The sequence below is a fragment of the Bombina bombina genome, chromosome 1, assembly GCF_027579735.1.
Source record: "Bombina bombina isolate aBomBom1 chromosome 1, aBomBom1.pri, whole genome shotgun sequence".
NCBI lineage: Eukaryota > Metazoa > Chordata > Amphibia > Anura > Bombinatoridae > Bombina > Bombina bombina.
The window spans coordinates 1,132,707,712-1,132,727,173 of NC_069499.1; the positions used below are offsets into that span (position 1 = coordinate 1,132,707,712).

Sequence of the window (19,462 nt, forward strand, 5' to 3'; positions counted from 1 at the left end):
GACCAAAATGGTGCAACATTTAAATGATTCACAAAACTCCATATTTGAAAAATCATTGTATTATCCATGTCGGCACAAAAATGTGTCAATCACAACAGTGTAGCGGTAACTTAAACTATGCAGTACGTATTTTGGCCTTGCTATTTCAGCACCAATATGCACCAAATACAACACTGCGTCTGGCTGCTATATTTTTATTTGTGCAGTTTTCACATCTATATTTAATGGAATGCAAATGATTCTACAGATTCTACAGAACCAAAACACGTGTTGCTTTTTTTCAGTACCCTATAATACCACAGAACAGGCCCGCTCCTGGTTTCTCTCCATAGAACAGTAGTGCCTATTATAATACAATTACTTTGTAACATTTGTGTTTTTGTATAACGTACCATGAGTTCCACTTGATGTCATGTTATGTCCGGAAGCACTAGAAAAAATAAATATTAAATATTTTTTTTGGTTACCATTGCCTCACATATTCTAATTCACTACTGATTAGGCCCCATATTTAAGTTCTTCATTGACACTGAAACTTTTAAATCACAATCTAAACCATTACAAATATTTTCCATAAATGTTTGACCTGACAATCTAATGATGTATCTGTTTGCTTTTTATAGAATATTATTGTAGTCATGAGAAACTTTCTAAAATCCTAACAAATTTCTCAACCTAATATTACATTATGACTATAGTTTTGTATAAATTCTTATGAGTAAAATAGTTTTTCATACGGGATGTCATGTGCTTCTATTAGTCGTTTGTAGGTAGCAATCTCCATCTCCAGGTGGGTCTTTTGGTCCATGAGCAGCCTGTACTCTTGATTCTGGCGCTCCAAGTCTGATTTAATTTTAGCCAACTGTCCTTCTACATTGTTGATCAAATTTTGCAACTGGGCAAGTTGTGAACCGTAAGTAGCTTGTGTCTCAGCCAAAGTTGTCTCTAGAGCCGATGTCTAAAAAAAAGAAGAAAAAAGACCTTCTTTTAATATGGGACAGAACAGTTCTTGGCATTCACAATCCATTTTCAAGAGACTGTTCAACACTATACTGTTATCTATATATCATTAATCATTTTGCAACAAAAAGTGTTAAAAAATATATATTTTTTAAAGATAAAATTCTAATTTAAGGACCACTAAACAACATAGAATATCATAATAAGTAAATGCATAATTAAAAGACAATGCAATAGCACTTAGTTTGAATTTCAAGTGACTAGTAGATTTTTTTCTGACACATTTTAAAGTTAGGTCTATTTTCCCTCCCACTGAATCATGTGACAAACATCAGCCAATCGCCAAATGCATATATGTATATTCTGTGAATGTGTGCACATGTTCAGTAGGAGCTGGTGCCTCAGAAACTGTGCATATAAAAACATTGTGCATATTTAGATAATAGAAATGAATTGGAAAGTTGTTTAAAGTTGTATGATCTATCTGAATCATGAAAGTTTGATTTTAGTTTCCCTTTAGCAATGTATAAACAATAGTGTGTGTTTTGTTCCCTAAACTCTATCCCCTTAACGACACATGTCGTACAGCATACGTCATACACAAACTGGTCGTTAAAGACCAACGACGTACCATGTACATCGTTAGGGGTTTAAAGTGGCTAGAAGTGATCCTGATCGCTACCAGTCGCTTTCACGGTATTGCTGTGATGCCTCGATATTGAGCAATCACTGCAATACCTTTTTTCAAACACTGATGCAGAGAGAGCCACTCTGTGGCCCTCTCTGCATCGGCCAGCGATGGTGCCGATTGTTGGTGGGTGGGAGCAGCTGCAGGGAGGTGGGTGGGTGGCCTATCACTGTATCACTTCCAGCCAGCTGTGTCGGATCAGTCCCCGGTGCGTGCGGGAGCACGCACGGGGCAGGTGGTGTGTGCATGCATGTGTGTGCGCGTGCGCACGCCCGCGATCTGCACTAATATGTGCATTGAAGTCTTGGTGGGAGCGGTTGGTGGGAGCGAGTGTTGGGAGAGGGAGGAGGGAAATTATGTTTTAAAAAAGGGATCTGGGAGAGGGGGAGGGGGGTATTGAGGAGGGCAGCTACACTACAGAAAAATAAATATTTATATAAAAAAGGGCACATTATTTTGAAAAATGGCACCAAATAGTGAGGGGGGGAAGGTTAGAGAGCTGTTTGGGGGGCTCAGGGAGGTTGGGTGGTAATGGGGGATCCTACACTGCAGAAAATATGTAATTTAAAAAAATTAAAAAACAAACACAAACTTTTTTTTTTTTACACTGGCAGACTTTCTGCCAGTACTTAAGATGGAGAGGACATTTGTGGGTGGGGAGGGAAGAGAGCTGTTTAAGAGGGATAAGGGGGTGGGATGTGTCAGGTTGGAGGCTGATCTCTACACTAAAGCTAAAATAAACCCTTCAAGCTCACTACAAGCTATCTAATTAATCCTGTCACTGCTGGGCATAATACAAGTGTGGTGCGCAGCTGCATTTAGCGGCCTTCTAATTACCAAAAAGCAATGCTAAAGCCATATATGTTTGCTATTTCTGAACAAAGGGGATCCCAGAGAAGCATTTACAACCATTTGTGCCATAATTGAACAAGCGGTTTGTAAATCATTTCAGTGAGAAACCTAAAGTTAGTGAAAAAGTTAACGATTTTTTTTATTTGATCGCATTTGGTGGTAAAATGGTGGCATGAAATATACCAAAATGGGCCTAGATCAAAACTTTGGGTTGTCTACAACACTACACTAAAGCTAAAATTAACCCTACAAGCTACCTAATTAACCCCTTTACTGCTGGGCATAATACAAGTGTGGTGCGCAGCGGCATTTAGCGGCCTTCTAATTACCAAAAAGTAATGCCAAAGCCATAAATGTCTGCTATTTCTGAACAAAGAGGATCCCAGAGAAGCATTTACAACCATTTATGCCATAATTGCACAAGCTGTTTGTAAAAAAAAAAATAAAGTTTGTGAAAAAGTTAGTAAAAAAGTGAACAATTTTTTTATTTGATCGCTTTTGGTGGTGAAATGGTGGCTTGAAATATATCAAAATGGGCCTAGATCAATACTTTGCGGTGTTTACTAAAAAAGTATATATACATGTGAAAGGTTATTTAGGGATTCCTGACAGATATCAGTGTTAAAATGTAACTTATGCAAATTTTGATAAAAATGGTTTGGAAACAGCAAAGTGCTACTTGTATTTATTGCCCTATAACTTGCAAAAAAAGCAAATAACATGTACACATTGGGTATTTCTAAACTCAGGACAAAATGTAGAAACTATTTAGCATGTTTATTTTTTGGTGGTTGTAGATGTGTAAAAGATTTTCGGGGTCAAAGTTAGAAAAAGTGGGGTTTTTTTTCAAATTTCTCATTATATTTTATAATTTTGTTTATAGTAAATTATAAGATATGATGAAAATAATGGTATCTTTAGAAAGTCCATTTAATGGTGAGAAAAACGGTATATAATATGTGTGGGTACAGTAAATGAGTAAGAAGAAAATTACAGCTAAACACAAACACCGGTCCTATGAGTAAGACATGAATTCCCACCAGGTGATCACTATTATCACAGTGATCACCTGGCTATTAAAACATAAAGAGGGTTTTATTTTAAAGAGTAACTTCTGGGCTATAAAGTAAGATGCCTGTGGCAAACATAGATCCTTAATGATTGATTACCATGGTAACATATTTCACAGTGTTACCCACTGGTAGAGGCGTTTGGTCACTTTTACTGACTTAAAGGGACAGCCAACACCAGCATTTTTGTTGTTTTAAAAGATAGATAATCCCTTTATTATACTTTCCCCAGTTTTGCATAACCAGCACTGTTATATTAATATACTTTTTACCTCTGTGATTACCTTGTATCTAAGCATCTTCTGACAGCCCCCTGATCACATGACATTTTATTTATTATCTATTGACTTTCAATTTAGCCAATTAGTGCAGTGTCTGCCACAAGCCAAGGGCATGATCACAATGTTATCTATATGGTTTACATGAACTAGCTCTCCCCTGTTGTGAAAAGCAAATAAAAAAGCATGTGATAAGAAGTGGCCTTCAAGGGCTTAGGAATTATCAAATTAGCCTTCCTAGGTTTAGCTTTCAACTAAGAATACCAAGAGTACAAAGCAAAATTGGTGATTAAAGTAAATTGGAAAGTTGTTTAAAATTACATGCCCTATCTTAAACATTAAAGTTATTTTTTTTTTGGACTTGACTGGAATTCGGAAATAAAACCTGCATAGATCCTTGGTTTGGTTACCTTAGTGACAGATTTCTGTAGCATTGCAGTCACCCTCTGGTAGGTTTATTGCATGGTTTTATTTATTTTAAATAGAAAGTGTGTTTTTACTATTTAACACTCTTGATGCTATCACGATATTAACTTGCAAATTTCCTAGGTGCAACATTAAATTATTTGTCAACTTGAGTGTTTTTGATACTTTAAAAACAAATTGCTGAAATTCCTGTCTTGGTCCTGACGGAGCTCCTTAAAATCTCTCTTTCTAGTACAACATAAAGGTCTTGGGGGTCTCTTTGCCTTTTTATGGTCTGTTATAAGGGCATATAAGTGTATTTTTGTTTGATTGTTTTAAGTTGTGCTTAAAATTTAACCCACAAGAGCAAGCGGCTACATTTGAAATTATGGGTCTTGGGGTTTCTAGGGCTTCACAAAATTAAACTATATTTTATAATATTATTATTATTATCAGGTATTTACGCTGCAACATCTGTTGGCGCTTTACAAATACCTGATAATAATAATATAAAATGTAGTTGACAGAGACAGTCCGAGCCGTCACTCCAGTAAATAAAAGTTCAACATTTTATTGACATAAATCCAAGACATCACTGTTTCAGCTAAACGTCAACTGCTCATCCAAGGCATTTCCTGCCTATTAGGCTCTTTGTCAGGGATCTTAGGGCTTCACAAAGCCGAGATCTAGGGGTTTGAATACCAACCCCCCATCCAGCTCCCTTTAGCTCTCTGGTTCAGGTGGCACCTCAGGGTTTCACCAGTATCCCTGGATTCCCCTGGGAATGCCAGAGTATTAGACCACCATAAATGCGGGTTAAGTGCAGGAGGGACACAGTGATCTCCGAAACCCCTCGTATCATGGTACATCATCCACACATAAGGGGTTAAACAATATGAAGATATTCTTTTTTTATTTAATAATACAATCATAAATACATATACATTAATTGTATTAATTAATATGTATCAACCATACCATGCTCAACTGACTCTGAAGCTCAATCTCCAGGGTCTGCACGGAGCGTTTCAAGTCTATCAGATCAGTTTGGACAGACTGCATTTGAATTGACCCTGATTCCACCTGGCGATTCAGTTCTTCACTCTGAGATCAAAAGACAAAATCGTAATAAATAGATTTTAGTCAGTGCTTTTACAGAAGGGAAAATATAGTAGATACACATATCAATCTGAAGTGACTAAAGGGGTAAACCTGAACCACATACTCAGAGGTTGTTAAGGATCCTGTATATTTACCACTAATCAGTGTACTTGCGACTTGCAAAAAGCTATCTAAAGTTCATTATCTAAAAAAAGAAGCTGTAACCAGATATAAATGTAATGTTCTTTAAAAAGAAAAGACTAGCAACAAGGTACCTCTTTATGTTTTACGTTATTATAATGATTTGATTTTATTATTATGTATTATATATTTTTCATATTAATATATTTATATATTTTAATAATAAATACATTATATTAAAGATCTGGGTACATCATGAAAAATAGACATGCAAAAAATTTTTAAAGGGACGGTCTACTCCAGACTTTTTATTGTTTTAAAAGATAGATAACCCTTTTACTACCTATTCCCCAATTTTACATAACCAACACTGTTATATTAATACACTTTTTACCTCTGTGATTACCTTGTATCTAAGCCTCTGCAGACTGCCCCCTTATTTCAGTTCTTGTGACAGACATACATTTTAGCCAATCAGTGCTGACTCCTTGGTAACTCCTCGGGAGTGAGCACAATATTATCTATATGACACACATGAACTAGTGCTGTTTAGCTGTAAAAAAACCTGTCAAAATGTGCTGAGATAAGAGGCGGCCTTAAAGATCTTAGAAATAAGCATATGAGCCTACCTAGGTTTTTGCTTTCAACAAAGAATACCAAGAGAACAAAGCACATTTGATGATAAAAGTAAATTGGAAAGTGGTTTAAAATTGCATGTTCTATCTGAATGATGAAAGTTTAATTTTGACTAGACTGTCCATTTAATTATTTGTTTCCAAATGAATTCATTAACTAAACAAAGTAACAAAAAAATTAGAAAAATCTTTGTCCGTTCATTTAGTTTCCCTATCTATTAAGTGGAGAAACTAAGGCCTAGATTTAGAGTTCGGCGGTAGCCGTCAAAACCAGCGTTAGAGGCTCCTAACGCTGGTTTTGGGCGCCCGCTGGTATTTGGAGTCAGTCAGGAAAGGGTCTAACGCTCACTTTTCAGCCGCGACTTTTCCATACCGCAGATCCCCCTACGCCATTTGCGTAGCCTATCTTTTCAATGGGATCTTTCTAACGCTGGTATTTAGAGTCGTTTCTGCAGTGAGCGTTAGAGCTCTAACGACAAGATTCCAGCCGCCTGAAAATAGCAGGAGTTAAGAGCTTTCTGGCTAACGCCGGTTTCTAAAGCTCTTAACTACTGTACCCTAAAGTACACTAACACCCATAAACTACCTATGTACCCCTAAACCGAGGTCCCCCCACATCGCCGCCACTCGATTAAAATTTTTAACCCCTAATCTGCCGACCGCCACCTACGTTATACTTATGTACCCCTAATCTGCTGCCCCTAACACCGCCGACCCCTGTATTATATCTATTAACCCCTAACTTGCCCCCCACAACGTCGCCGCAAGCTACTTAAAATAATTAACCCCTAATCTTCCGACCGCAAATCGCCGCCACCTACGTTATCCCTATGTACCCCTAATCTGCTACCCCTAACATCGCCGACCCCTATGTTATATTTATTAACCCCTAATCTGCCCCCCACAACGTCGCCGACACCTACCTACACTTATTAACCCCTAATCTGCCGAGCGGACCTGAGCGCTACTATAATAAAGTTATTAACCCCTAATCCGCCTCACTAACCCTATCATAAATAGTATTAACCCCTAATCTGCCCTCCCTAACATCGCCGACACCTAACTTCAATTATTAACCCCTAATCTTCCGACCGGAGCTCACCGCTATTCTAATAAATGTATTAACCCCTAAAGCTAAGTCTAACCCTAACACTAACACCCCCCTAAGTTAAATATAATTTTTATCTAACGAAATAAATTAACTCTTATTAAATAAATAATTCCTATTTAAAGCTAAATACTTACCTGTAAAATACATCCTAATATAGCTACAATATAAATTATAATTATATTATAGCTATTTTAGGATTAATATTTATTTTACAGGCAACTTTGTAATTATTTTAACCAGGTACAATAGCTATTAAATAGTTAAGAACTATTTAATAGTTACCTAGTTAAAATAATTACAAATTTACCTGTAAAATAAATCCTAACCTAAGATATAATTAAACCTAACACTACCCTATCAATAAAATAATTAAATAAACTACCTACAATTACCTACAATTAACCTAACACTACACTATCAATAAATTAATTAAACACAATTGCTACAAATAAATAAAATTAAATAAACTATCTAAAGTACAAAAAATAAAAAAGAACTAAGTTACAGAAAATAATAAAATATTTACAAACATAAGAAAAATATTACAACAATTTTAAACTAATTACACCTACTCTAAGCCCCCTAATAAAATAACAAAGCCCCCCAAAATAAAAAATTCCCTACCCTATTCTAAAATACAAATATTACAAGCTCTTTTACCTTACCAGCCCTGAACAGGGCCCTTTGCGGGGCATGCCCCAAGAATTTCAGCTCTTTTGCCTGTAAAAAAAAACATACTATACCCCCCCCCAACATTACAACCCACCACCCACATACCCCTAATCTAACCCAAACCCCCCTTAAATAAACCTAACACTACCCCCCTGATGATCTTCCTACCTTGTCTTCACCATGCCAGGTTCACCGATCCGTCCTGGCTCCAAGATCTTCATCCACCCCAAGCGGGGGCTAGACATCCACTGAAGAAGTCCAGAAGAGGGTCCAAAGTCTTCCTCCTATCCGGCAAGAAGAGGACATCCGGACCGGCAAACATCTTCTCCAAGCGGCATCTTCTATCTTCTTCCATCCGATGACGACCGGCTCCATCTTGAAGACGTCCAGCGCGGATCCATCCTCTTCTTCCGACGACTAGACGACGAATGACGGTTCCTTTAAGGGACGTCATCCAAGATGGCGTCCCTCGAATTCCGATTGGCTGATAGGATTCTATCAGCCAATCGGAATTAAGGTAGGAATTTTCTGATTGGCTGATGGAATCAGCCAATCAGAATATAGTTCAATCCGATTGGCTGATCCAATCAGCCAATCAGATTGAGCTCGCATTCTATTGGCTGATCGGAACAGCCAATAGAATGCGAGCTCAATCTGATTGGCTGATTGGATCAGCCAATCGGATTGAACTTGATTCTGATTGGCTGATTCCATCAGCCAATCAGAAAATTCCTACCTTAATTCCGATTGGCTGATAGAATCCTATCAGCCAATCGGAATTCGAGGGACGCCATCTTGGATGACGTCCCTTAAAGGAACCGTCATTCGTCGTCTAGTCGTCGGAAGAAGAGGATGGATCCGCGCTGGACGTCTTCAAGATGGAGCCGGTCGTCATCGGATGGAAGAAGATAGAAGATGCCGCTTGGAGAAGATGTTTGCCGGTCCGGATGTCCTCTTCTTGCCGGATAGGAGGAAGACTTTGGACCCTCTTCTGGACTTCTTCAGTGGATGTCTAGCCCCCGCTTGGGGTGGATGAAGATCTTGGAGCCAGGACGGATCGGTGAACCTGGCATGGTGAAGACAAGGTAGGAAGATCATCAGGGGGGTAGTGTTAGGTTTATTTAAGGGGGGTTTGGGTTAGATTAGGGGTATGTGGGTGGTGGGTTGTAATGTTGGGGGGGGGGTATAGTATGTTTTTTTTTACAGGCAAAAGAGCTGAAATTCTTGGGGCATGCCCCGCAAAGGGCCCTGTTCAGGGCTGGTAAGGTAAAAGAGCTTGTAATATTTGTATTTTAGAATAGGGTAGGGAATTTTTTATTTTGGGGGGCTTTGTTATTTTATTAGGGGGCTTAGAGTAGGTGTAATTAGTTTAAAATTGTTGTAATATTTTTCTTATGTTTGTAAATATTTTATTATTTTCTGTAACTTAGTTCTTTTTTATTTTTTGTACTTTAGATAGTTTATTTAATTTTATTTATTTGTAGCAATTGTGTTTAATTAATTTATTGATAGTGTAGTGTTAGGTTAATTGTAGGTAATTGTAGGTAGTTTATTTAATTATTTTATTGATAGGGTAGTGTTAGGTTTAATTATATCTTAGGTTAGGATTTATTTTACAGGTAAATTTGTAATTATTTTAACTAGGTAACTATTAAATAGTTCTTAACTATTTAATAGCTATTGTACCTGGTTAAAATAATTACAAAGTTGCCTGTAAAATAAATATTAATCCTAAAATAGCTATAATATAATTATAATTTATATTGTAGCTATATTAGGATGTATTTTACAGGTAAGTATTTAGCTTTAAATAGGAATTATTTATTTAATAAGAGTTAATTTATTTCGTTAGATAAAAATTATATTTAACTTAGGGGGGTGTTAGTGTTAGGGTTAGACTTAGCTTTAGGGGTTAATACATTTATTAGAATAGCGGTGAGCTCCGGTCGGAAGATTAGGGGTTAATAATTGAAGTTAGGTGTCGGCGATGTTAGGGAGGGCAGATTAGGGGTTAATACTATTTATGATAGGGTTAGTGAGGCGGATTAGGGGTTAATAACTTTATTATAGTAGCGCTCAGGTCCGCTCGGCAGATTAGGGGTTAATAAGTGTAGGTAGGTGTCGGCGACGTTGTGGGGGGCAGATTAGGGGTTAATAAATATAACATAGGGGTCGGCGATGTTAGGGGTAGCAGATTAGGGGTACATAGGGATAACGTAGGTGGCGGCGATTTGCGGTCGGAAGATTAGGGGTTAATTATTTTAAGTAGCTTGCGGCGACGTTGTGGGGGGCAAGTTAGGGGTTAATAGATATAATACAGGGGTCGGCGGTGTTAGGGGCAGCAGATTAGGGGTACATAGGGATAACGTAGGTGGCGGCGGTTTACGGAGCGGCAGATTAGGGGTTAAAAGTGTAATGCAGGGGTCAGCGATAGCGGGGGCGGCAGATTAGGGGTTAATAAGTGTAAGGTTAGGGGTGTTTAGACTCGGGGTACATGTTAGGGTGTTAGGTGCAGACGTAGGAAGTGTTTCCCCATAGGAAACAATGGGGCTGCGTTAGGAGCTGAACGCTGCTTTTTTGCAGGTGTTAGGTTTTTTTTCAGCTCAAACAGTCCCATTGTTTCCTATGGGAGAATCGTGCACGAGCACGTTTTTGATGCCGGCCGCGTCCGTAAGCAACTCTGGTATCGAGAGTTGCATTTGCGGTAAAAATGCTCTACGCTCCTTTTTTGGAGCCTAACGCAGCATTTGTTTGAACTCTCGATACCAGAGTTAAATTTATGGTGCGGCCAGAAAAAAACCCGCGGAGCGTTAACAGCCCTTTTACCGCCGAACTCTAAATCTAGGCCTAAATTAATTAATGAACACATTTTCTTATTAATTCATTAGTTTGTTCAGATAACAAAATAATTATGGATAAAGTTTTTCATTAGTTATGCAAACAAATAACAAAAACATATTTCTACCCAATGGTAAACTGTTCTCAGAAAAAAAAAAAAGTAGAGAGTATGTATAAATCCAGATACCCTAGTAAGAAACATGTTCTCAGCTTCCCTCATATTTTGCTCCATCAAATTTTCATATTGCTGTCGAATTTCAGACAATGCTTTGTTTAGATCGATTGAAGGTGCAGCGTTCACTTCCACATTAACTCTGGCACCCAGTTGAGCTCGAAGACAGCTGACCTCCTGTAATGACACACAAAATAGGTATGGGAATCATTTATGAATAGGTGATATACTTTTTTTTTTCTAATTTCCAATATCTTTTTATTGTTTGCTATAACTATACAAATAAAAATACAAAGTAAATAATAAATGAACAATACAAATTCCACAGAGAGGCAAAAGTAATGAAAGGTGAGATGATTTATATGAATATGTAATAATACTAATAATACAGATTAAATATGAAACAGTAGCTGAGTAAAAAATACATTTTAATTTTATGAGCAAGATTTTTTAATATATAGGTAGACAATAAAAGTATCTGCACAGTAGAGCTGTAGATGCTAATTATAGCATCTACAGTATCCAAAGTAGGATATAACAAGCAATTAATATCTCAATTTGACTTTGAGTAAAATGGAATGTTTAGCAAAATATAAAACTGATAGAACCCTGAAAGATAGCAACATAGTGACATTCCTCAGGTTCAGCTTTCAAACGCTTGTTATGTATTCTTAAAGGCTACAAAATGTTGCTGTATTCCTAGGTCATGCTTTATGTCACACATTTAGATGAATAATTCCAGCAGTACCTTTTTCATCCCTTACCTCCTCGTGGTTCTTTTTCATTTCCTGGAGCTCCTCCTGAAAGTTTTGCACCTGCATTCCCAATTCACAACCGTCCCTGTTCAGTCCTTCTAGAATCCTACGAAGGTTGATCAGATCTCCTTCAACAGTTTCACGGCTTCTGAGCTCCATCTCATACCTAAAAATGTAAAAATATCAGGGAAGTACACTTGTAGACAAGACTAACTATTGGGCAGATTCACTAAAGTAACGTGGTCGCTCACAGTTCATTCTGATCAGGCTTCAGTATTCATGGAATACATTTTGTGATTGTCCCTTGAAATAAAGGTGCCTTCTAGTATAACTTCATGAGGTTTCCTCTAAAGCAACATTTTGTTGGGAGTTGGGGTTTAATGTGGAGGTATTCAACATAGCTAAAAACTCTCAGAACCATTTTAGTTCTATTTATTTAACTTTTGCCTTTTATTTTTAGCATATATTGAAACAGACCCCTGATGGATATGTTGAGAGCTTGTCTGAGCAAACGCATAAAGAACATCAATGCACAGATTTCTCCATAACATTACACAGCATAAATATATCTTGAATACAATTTGCATCCATTTAGTATTTTATGTAACTGCATTTCAATTTCCATTGGTTTACAATTATGGTGAAATTCTAATGCCGTAATGAATGACATTCTTGCAGTAGTGCCCCATGCTAACTTTGGGGTTAGCCACAATTTTGCTCTTGTTTACAGCAAATAACAATTTTTTAACTTTGGTCAGTATGGTCAATGTGTTTTTCCAGTGATCACAATCCTGCTATGAATACCCCTAAAAATGGAAATTGCTACCTCTTAAAAACTAGCACTACAGAATTTTGCAGGGCTATACAACTAAATGAAATTGATAATAATAGTTATCCACACCTTTAATATCCTGTCATAATCCAAAAACCAAATGTGCACGATTAATGATAATCAAAATGTCATGGGTTTAGTGTTTACATCATAGATTGAAGGTGCTGTATTTTGATTAATATTAATAGTTTGTTGTGATGCAATTAAGTGATATGTTTGCAATTAAACTATTGTGATCCATTTCATAGGGATATGTGTGTATGTCAATAAGGGATTTGAACATTATGGATATATTATGGGCATGTTTGTTGGTTGGGTTATTGATCTGAATCATTTTATTAGTATAAAATGGATTATTATTAATGTTTCATCTTTAATTGATTGAGCAGATAGCATTTTCTTCTTTCTGGTGACTTTGCTTCTTATATGGCAGGGGTAATATTAATGTATTTGCTCATTCACAAAAAACTGTGTTACGTTTTGTAATATTTTGGGGTTACGCGATAATCATTTGAAAAGTGTTGTCCTGGGTTTTTCAAGTCTTTTTTAACTGTTGAATACTATAAGTGAAAAATTACCCCTTAAATGTGTTGTTAAAGGGACACTGAACCCAAATGTTTTCTTTTGTGATTCAAATAGAGCATGACATTTTAAGCAACTTTCTAATTTACTCCTATTATCAAATTTCCTCATTCTCTTGGTATCTTTATTTGAAATACAAGAATGTAAGTTTAGATGCCGGCCCATTTTCAGTGAAAAACCTGGGTTTTTCTTGCTGATTGGTGGATAAATCCATCCACCAATAAAAAAGTGCTGTCCAGAGACTGAACCAAAAAAAGCTTCAATGCTTTCTTTTTCAAATAAAGATAGCAAGAGAGCCAAGAAAAATTGATAATAGGAGTAAATTAGAAAGTTGCTTAAAATGGCATGCTCTACCTGAATCATGAAAGAATAAATTTGGGTTCAGTGTCCCTTTAATTAAACAGAATTTAGATTGTGATCAGGAAAACAGAACAAATTAGAATGTAGAAAGCAAATTTGTGAAAAACCCTTCTTACTAAGAGTAAGATCATGTTAAGGAGCAGAGGTCTTACACCTAAAGGCTTGCGTGGAAGCAGTTGCATCCACAGCATAATAAATCTAGCCCTAAGTATTCAGGCATACACTTTTTTAGTCACTCCAGTGAGGTACTTTGCACTTACCAGGTCTTTCTTTTCTTGTTAAGCAACCTAGTGAACTAGTGAGCTTTAGCCAAGGTAAGCAACTGTGTATTCCAATTGCAATATAAAAATATGCGTACAAAAATATTGCATATCCTTCATTCTAAATATATTTTAAATGATTTGAAAAACTGATGAAATTTGACTTGATTATTTTGGCTTGCTTTGGTTTCATAGTGGTAGAGTGTGCAGCCAGTGACTGTGCAGAATATAGCAGTTTTAAAGGGACATGAAACCCTAAAATTTTCTTTCATGATTCAGATAGATAGAGCATCCAATTTTAAAGTTTCCATTTTTCCTTTTATCATATAATTTGCTTTGTTCTCTTGGTATCCTTTGTTAAAAAGAATACCTAGGTAGGCTCAAGAGCAGTAAAGCACTACTGGGAGCTATTTGCTGATTGGTGGCTGCACATATATGCCTCTTATCATTAGTTCACCCAATGGTTCCTGTAGTGCAATGCTGCTCCGTAAAACAAAGAGTACCAAAGGAATGAAGCAAATTTGCTAAATTAAGTAAATTGGAAAGTTGTTTGAAACTGTATTCTCTCTCTGAAACAAGAAAAAAAAAATCCATTTAAGTCTGGAGTCTGCACTTCCATTTTTAACAGAAGTTGGAAAGGTCACGGTTTTTAAAATTAAACTACAAGAAAAAGGGAAAACATAAATAATTAAATGAAAGTGCAAAGCTGTTTTGCTACATATGATCAGCAATTCTACTTGTACAGTTGTTTAGGAGTTTAGGGTGCAGAGAGGGAATTGAGTGTTTCTGGAGAGAACATGCGTGGTCATTCCTAATGATGGAGTTCTATGGAAGCTGATCTGAGGTCCTAAGTCTCAATACTTTAACACATACTTGCTCCTGAAGTCATCAATAGCAAGCCTGGCGTTATCTATTTGAAGGATAATTCTGGCATTTTCTGTTGTTGCTGTTGAGATCTGTTTAAAAACAAACACATTTTATTTTAAATAAATCATGTTGTTAAATTGTGTTAACAACACCGAGTGTCAACATTGTACTGCTTTGAATTTAATAGGTTGTATCACTTCTAATTTTTATATATAGTATAAGCAAAATGATGAGAAATCTAGTTGTTTTGAACAATTGTCCCTTAACTGAAATCATCAAGGGCATTATAGTAACATTTGAAGTATACAGTAGTGTAATATAAAAATACCTAGAACGTTATTGGCTAGATTCCAAGTGGAACGCATTCAGTAATGCAAAGGAGCCTTATTATGCACTCAGACCTGCGCTAAGAATAGTTTACAATATCATATTACAAGTGAATAATAAAAAAATAACGGCTAGATTTAGAGTTTGGCGTTAGCCATCAAAAACAGCGTTAAGGGGTCCTAACGCTGCTTTTTACCGCCCGCTGGTATTTAGAGTCAGCCAGGAAAGGGTCTACCGCACACTTTCTTTCCGTGACTCCAGGCTACCGCAGATCCCTGACGTCAATTGCGTATACTATCTTTCAATGGGATTTGCCTAACGCTGGTATTTGGATGCTTGGAACAAGTGAGCGGTAGAGCCTCTACCGACAAGACTCCTACCGCCAAAAAAAGTCAGTAGTTAAGAGCTTTATGGGCTAACGCCGGAACATAAAGCTCTTAACTACTGTGCTACAAAGTACACTAACACCCATAAACTACCTATGTACCCCTAAACCGAGGCCCCCCCACATCGCAAACCCTATAATAAAAATTTTTAACCTCTAATCTGCCGACCGGACACCGCCGCCACCTACATTATAGCTATGAACCCCTAATCTGCTGCCCCTAACATCGCCTATATTATATTTATTAACCCCTAATCTGCCCCCCCAACGTCGCCGCTACCTAACTACACTTATTAACCCCTAATCTGCCGACCGGACCTCGCCGCCACTATAATAAATGTATTAACCCTTAAGTTATAGTAACATTTGAAGTATACAGTAGTGTAATATAAAAATACCTAGAACGTTATTGGCTAGATTCCAAGTGGAACGCATTCAGTAATGCAAAGGAGCCTTATTATGCACTCAGACCTGCGCTAAGAATAGTTTACAATATCATATTACAAGTGAATAATAAAAAAATAACGGCTAGATTTAGAGTTTGGCGTTAGCCATCAAAAGCAGTGTTAAGGGGTCCTAACGCTGCTTTTTACCGCCCGCTGGTATTTAGAGTCAGCCAGGAAAGGGTCTACCGCACACTTTCTTTCCGTGACTCCAGGCTACCGCAGATCCCTGACGTCAATTGCGTATACTATCTTTCAATGGGATTTGCCTAACGCTGGTATTTGGATGCTTGGAACAAGTGAGCGGTAGAGCCTCTACCGACAAGACTCCTACCACCAAAAAAAGTCAGTAGTTAAGAGCTTTATGGGCTAACGCCGGAACATAAAGCTCTTAACTACTGTGCTACAAAGTACACTAACACCCATAAACTACCTATGTACCCCTAAACCGAGGCCCCCCCCACATCGCAAACCCTATAATAAAAAATTTTAACCTCTAATCTGCCGACCGGACACCGCCGCCACCTACATTATAGCTATGAACCCCTAATCTGCTGCCCCTAACATCTCCTATATTATATTTATTAACCCCTAATCTGCCCCCCCCAACGTCGCCGCTATTAACCCCTAATCTGCCGACCGGACCTCGCCGCCACTATAATAAATGTATTAACCCTTAAATCGCCGCACTCCCACCTCGCAAACACTATAATAAATTGTATTAACCCCTAATCTGCCCTCCCTAACATCACCGCCACCTACCTACAATTATTAACCCCTAATCTCTGGCCCGCAACATCGCCGCTACTATAATAAAGTTATAGTGGCGGCAAGGTACGGTCGGCAGATTAGGGGTTAATAAGTGTAGTTAGGTGGCGGTGACGTTGGGGGGGCAGATTAGGGGTAATAAATATAATATAGGTGTCGGCGATGTTAGGGGCAGTAGATTAGGGGTTCATAGCAATAATGTAGGTGGCAGCAGTGTCCGGAGCGGGAGATTAGGGGTTAATAGTATAATGCAGGTATCAGCAATAGCGGGGGCGGCAGATTAGGGGTTAATAAGTGTAAGATTAGGGGTGTTTACACTTGGGGTTCATGTTAGGGTGTTAGGTGCAGACTTAGAGAATGTTTCCCCATAGGAAACAATGGGGCTGCGTTAGGAGCTGAACGCTGCTTTTTTGCAGGTGTTAGGTTTTTTTTTCAGCCAGCTCAGCCCCATTGTTTCCCCATTGGGGATATCGTGCACGAGCACGTTTTTCCAGTTTACCGCTGACTTAAAGGGACACTGTACCCAAAAAAATTCTTTCGTGATTCAGATCAAGCATGCAATTTTAAGCAACTTTCTAATTTACTCCTTTTATCAATTTTTCTTCGTTCTCTTGCTATCATTATTTGAAAAAGAAGGCATCTAAGCTTTTTTTTGGTTTCAGTACTCTGGACAGCACTTTTTTATTGGTGGATGAATTTATCCACCAATCAGCAAGGACAACCCAGGTTGATCACCAAAAATGGGCCGGCATGTAAACTTACATTCTTGCATTTCAAATAAAGATACCAAGAGAATGAAGAAAATTTGATAATAGGAGTAAATTAGAAAGTTGCTTAAAATTGCATGCTCAATCTGAATCACGAAAGAAATTTTTTGGGTACGGTGTCCCTTTAAGCAACTCTGGTATTGAGGGTTGAAGTGGAGCTAAATTATGCTCAACGCTCCCTTTTCTGAGGCTAACCTAGCCATTCAGACAACTCTAAATACCAGCGTTGGCTTAAGAGTGCGCTGGAAAAAAAAGCCTTGTTAGTACCGCGGGTCTTTACTGACAAAACTCTAAATCTAGGTGTAAGTTTTCCAGATAATTTTTACAAGGCCAGTAATGCTTGAATATATGCATAACAAAACACATCCAAAATATATTAATATAATGTATTTCAGTTATACAAATGCATATTGCATGTAATATAATGTTTTTTTAATTGTATACATATTTTTTAACAATGATTTAAAGAGATATGGTAAATGACAAGGTTTTGGATTCAGGAGTGTGTATGGATGTTTATATATTTATATATGGGTGTGTATATATATATATATATATATATATATAAACACACAAACACACATACATATACAGTATATTATATATATTATATATATATTTATATATGTGTGTATGTTTAAGTAAGTGGATACATTTGTTTGTGTATGTATGTGTGTGTGTGTGTATTTATGTATGTGTGTGTATGTATGTGTGTGTGTATTTATGTATGTGTGTGTATGTATGTGTGTGTATTTATGTATGTATGTGTGTGTATGTATGTGTGTGTGTATTTATGTATGTGTGTGTATTTATGTATGTGTGTGTATGTATGTGTATGTGTATTTATGTATGTGTGTGTATTTATGTATGTGTGTGTATGTATGTGTGTGTGTATTTATGTATGTATGTATGTGTGTGTATGTATGTGTGTGTATGTATGTGTGTGTGTATTTATGTATGTTTGTATGTGTGTGTATGTATGTGTGTGTGTATTTATGTATTTGTGTATATGTATGTATGTATGTGTGTGTGCAGGGTTTTTAAAGGGACACTAAAGGCAAAATGAAACTTTCATCCTTCAGATAGACCATGCAATTTTAAACAACTTTCTAATTTATAGGGCTATCTATTTAACTTGAGCGATGTTAGCGTACAGTAGCATTAATATTTTAGCACACCACTTGCAGTCTAGCCCTTTGTAGTTGTAGGCCCCATTTATGAAGCTGCATATTCAGCAGTGGGGCATCTATAGTGCTTATGCAAGCCTGCTACTGAAAGTTAAGAAGCACCAGTCTGATGACCCGACCACTGCTTCTCAACCTGTCCGCAACCCCAGAGGTTGTAAATCAATCATATACAAAACAGACGTATTCATCTGGGATGACTGGCAAGCCTTACTTTAATGCAAGTGGTTGCATTACAAATGCAAACAACTGATCACAGCATTTTAATCGTTAGTTATGGGTGCATAAGAGATAAAGCCACACGTATAGTAAGCCATCTATTAAAAAAAAAGTCAGCTTAGAGGTTTTGAATTTATACAGAAGTATTTTTGCAAAAATAAGTATTTTACAAAAAGCCTTTAATGGTCTTTGAAAGGAACTGCAGTGTAATTGAATATATCTAGAATAGACCTTTAAGTCTTATGCTTACAACAGTATTTGCTAAAATGATAGGCATTTGTGCATTCTGTAGCTGTTTTGTATAAAGATATCAAAAATATTTAAGTTGAATATTTGACTTATTTTTATTTTTGTTTCTGTCATACCTGATTCTGGAGGTCTGTGATGGTTCTGAAGTACTGACTAGAGTCAGGCAGTGAGCTTGGTGCATTCTTTGCATACCACTCACAGATCTTCTTCTCCAGCTGGGCATTTTCCTGCTCCAGTAAGCGTACTTTATCTAGATAGGATGAAAGACGGTCATTCAGAATCTGCATGGTCTCCTTCTCATTGATGTTGAGCAGGCCATTATTTTTCCAACCACTGTGGATTCCAAAGTTGCTTGAATGTCTTTCCTGACTAGTGCTACAATAAATCTTTCCTACACCACATCCATGACTGGAAGATGTATGTTTAGAAAAAGATACTGATTTGCATGATGATCCTTCATGCTTAGTGGGTGCTTTGTGATGACCATCATTGTGTGAAACCTTCAAACTTTCATGATGGAGTTTAGGGGAGCTACCATGAT

The 19,462-nt window shown here is 37.3% G+C and overlaps 1 protein-coding gene across 1 annotated transcript; it reads right to left on the reverse strand.

The window, feature by feature from the left end:
• Positions 1 to 712: 712 nt before the first annotated feature.
• LOC128663413 (keratin, type I cytoskeletal 42-like) lies at positions 713 to 19,253 on the reverse strand. The gene is made up of 6 exons (XM_053717736.1): positions 19,038 to 19,253; positions 14,586 to 14,668; positions 11,688 to 11,844; positions 10,939 to 11,100; positions 5,232 to 5,357; positions 713 to 958 (listed from the first exon to the last, which is right to left on the reverse strand). Exons 1-6 carry the CDS (start codon positions 19,206 to 19,208, stop codon positions 713 to 715), a joined length of 945 nt encoding a protein of 314 aa, XP_053573711.1. The 5' UTR covers positions 19,209 to 19,253.
• Positions 19,254 to 19,462: the final 209 nt, after the last annotated feature.

Excerpts from the sequence above, each read along its gene's own strand:
- LOC128663413 (XM_053717736.1), bottom strand. The coding sequence starts at position 19,208 with ATGCAGATTCTGAATGACCGTCTTTCATCCTATCTAGATAAAGTACGC. Across the intron at positions 11,101-11,687 it reads TGAAAAAGAACCACGAGGAG|GAGGTCAGCTGTCTTCGAGC; the intron begins GTAAGGGATGAA and ends GTGTCATTACAG. Across the intron at positions 5,358-10,938 it reads AGAACATGTTTCTTACTAGG|AGTGAAGAACTGAATCGCCA; the intron begins GTATCTGGATTT and ends TTTTGATCTCAG.